The sequence below is a fragment of the Lolium rigidum genome, chromosome 2 (assembly GCF_022539505.1).
Source record: "Lolium rigidum isolate FL_2022 chromosome 2, APGP_CSIRO_Lrig_0.1, whole genome shotgun sequence".
In the NCBI taxonomy this organism is placed as follows: domain Eukaryota; kingdom Viridiplantae; phylum Streptophyta; class Magnoliopsida; order Poales; family Poaceae; genus Lolium; species Lolium rigidum.
This window is the reverse complement of record NC_061509.1, coordinates 258,559,302-258,561,292: the sequence shown is the minus strand read 5'-3', so window position 1 is coordinate 258,561,292 and position 1,991 is coordinate 258,559,302. Positions and strand designations below refer to the sequence as shown.

Sequence of the window (1,991 nt, the reverse complement as noted above, 5' to 3'; positions counted from 1 at the left end):
CAAAGTGTAGAAGGGGGCCTAAAAATAGGAATCACTCTCAAGTAACTGATGTTAGCGTGAAAGATCACAATGTTAGTACTTACCTTCCTGGCACATGAACGTTCCCACATCTACATGCAATTCTAATCTTGGTCGTATGAATTATGTATTAATCCCTTCTTTCATGTGGGAAAGGCTCAATCTATCCTTGCCTGAGTCAAAATTGCTCATGTATTCAATAGTCAATTCATGTATTTTCCGTTGCAGACCTCATCTGGTTAATTATCTTCAAGTTCACAACCACATTCTTACTCGAGAGCAAAAGCAAAATCCATCATCGATCCCTTGAAGTTGAAAATGCCCTTCCATTTTTTTATGATAATTATTAAGATGAGCCACCACATCCTTTTCAAACTAAGCCATGGTATGCCAGTGAAAATTGAATCATTCCTAAGTTTCCAAATCGACCATGACACAACAGTAAAAATAGAATTTAGTGCAGAGTATTATTTATAAGATACCCAGAAATGTGCAACAGATGCAAGGTTAGAGCCATCAGTTGGCCTTTCAAAGAAAATGGCAGTTTCAAGCCAAAGATTGCTAATTCTAGGTTAGAGCAAATGACCTTCGCTGGACATGCACCGACCTGCCAATCCCGCGATTCTAGATTTGGTCACGCACGCGCAGCCACATGAACGCATGTGTGCCACTCGCACTCCGAGAGAGCTGATGGCACCGGAAAAACCAATCTGCAACCTTCTACGAGGAGGGTGTATGTATGGAGGTTCCATCTGTGGATCCTCTGAAGCTTTGACCTCGACGCTCGCTCCGTCGGTCGATTTCATTCTCCCCAGGCGTATTGTCGCCAAACGGAAGGTTCACAGAAATCGTGGATGTACTACACTGTCCATCTGAAGTCTAAACAATTCAAAGTCCAACAAGAAACGGACTTTCCTGCACCCTCATCACATGAAATGATTCCATCGATCACTGCTGCGATCGAGAGATCTGCTAGGTAGTAGATGTACGCAAGTCGTCGTCGGCGCAACCATGCAGTTGCAGGTTAAAATTTGTGATTCGTCAACAACATCGTGTAATTAAGCTTCAACGGTTGTATATATATAGGCCCAGCGCCCTTGAGGCTTCCAGTTAAACCAAACCAAAAGCTACTCTTACTATACTCCAACTAGCTAGCTAGCGAGGGACGACGACACTAGTCATGGCAATGGAGTACGCCTCAAGCACGAGCAGGCTCTGCTGCTGGCTCGCCGCCCTCGTCCTGCTCTCTTGCTGCCCCAGCCCAACGGCGGCGGCACCCGGCGGCCGGAAGCTGCTCGAGATCAGCCTGGCGCAGCAGTTCGTGGTGCCGCAGACCCACCTGCGCGCCATCCATGGCCTGCGCCCGCTCAAGTGGAGCAGCGACCTGGCGGACCAGGCGGCGCGGTGGGCCGGCGGGTTCACGCGCGACTGCGCGGCCCCGTCGACGTCCGGCGTCAACGTGTTCCGCGGCGTAGGGGATGTCGGGAGGACCTGGCAGCCGAGCGACGCCGTGGCGGCGTGGGCGGAGCAGGCGAGCCACTTCGACTTCGGCGCCGGCGCGTGCGCCATCGGGAACATGTGTGCGCAGTTCGAGCAGCTGATGTGGCGCATGAGCACGCAGGTCGGCTGCGCCACCGTGCAGTGCGCCTCCGGGGAGACGCTCATGACATGCCACTACTGGCCTCGGGGCAACATCATGGGCCAGAGGCCATTCTGATCTCTGATCTCTACTACTAGCTGATCCATGCATTGAAGCCGGCCGTGGTGTGCCCGCCTAATACACCTGCCGTTGTGATCTGATCGCCTTGTGACATCGTCGTGTGTTTTGCATTTTCTTAATAGTGTTATTTCGTTACTACTTTGGGAGTTTATTTAGATGATGTTATGACGAGGCTCATGCTTGCTTTCGTGAAAGGCATGAGAATGAAATCTGTCATACTCACCCAATTTCATGAGCTTTTTAAGTTGTTCGC

The 1,991-nt window shown here is 50.6% G+C and overlaps 1 protein-coding gene across 1 annotated transcript; it reads left to right on the top strand.

Moving 5' to 3' along the window:
- Positions 1-1,204: 1,204 nt before the first annotated feature.
- On the top strand, positions 1,205-1,735 carry LOC124689119 (pathogenesis-related protein PRB1-3-like). Its single transcript, XM_047222709.1, has one exon. The coding sequence runs from the start codon at positions 1,205-1,207 to the stop codon at positions 1,733-1,735; it is 531 nt and encodes a 176-aa protein (XP_047078665.1).
- The last annotated feature ends 256 nt before the right edge of the window (positions 1,736-1,991 follow it).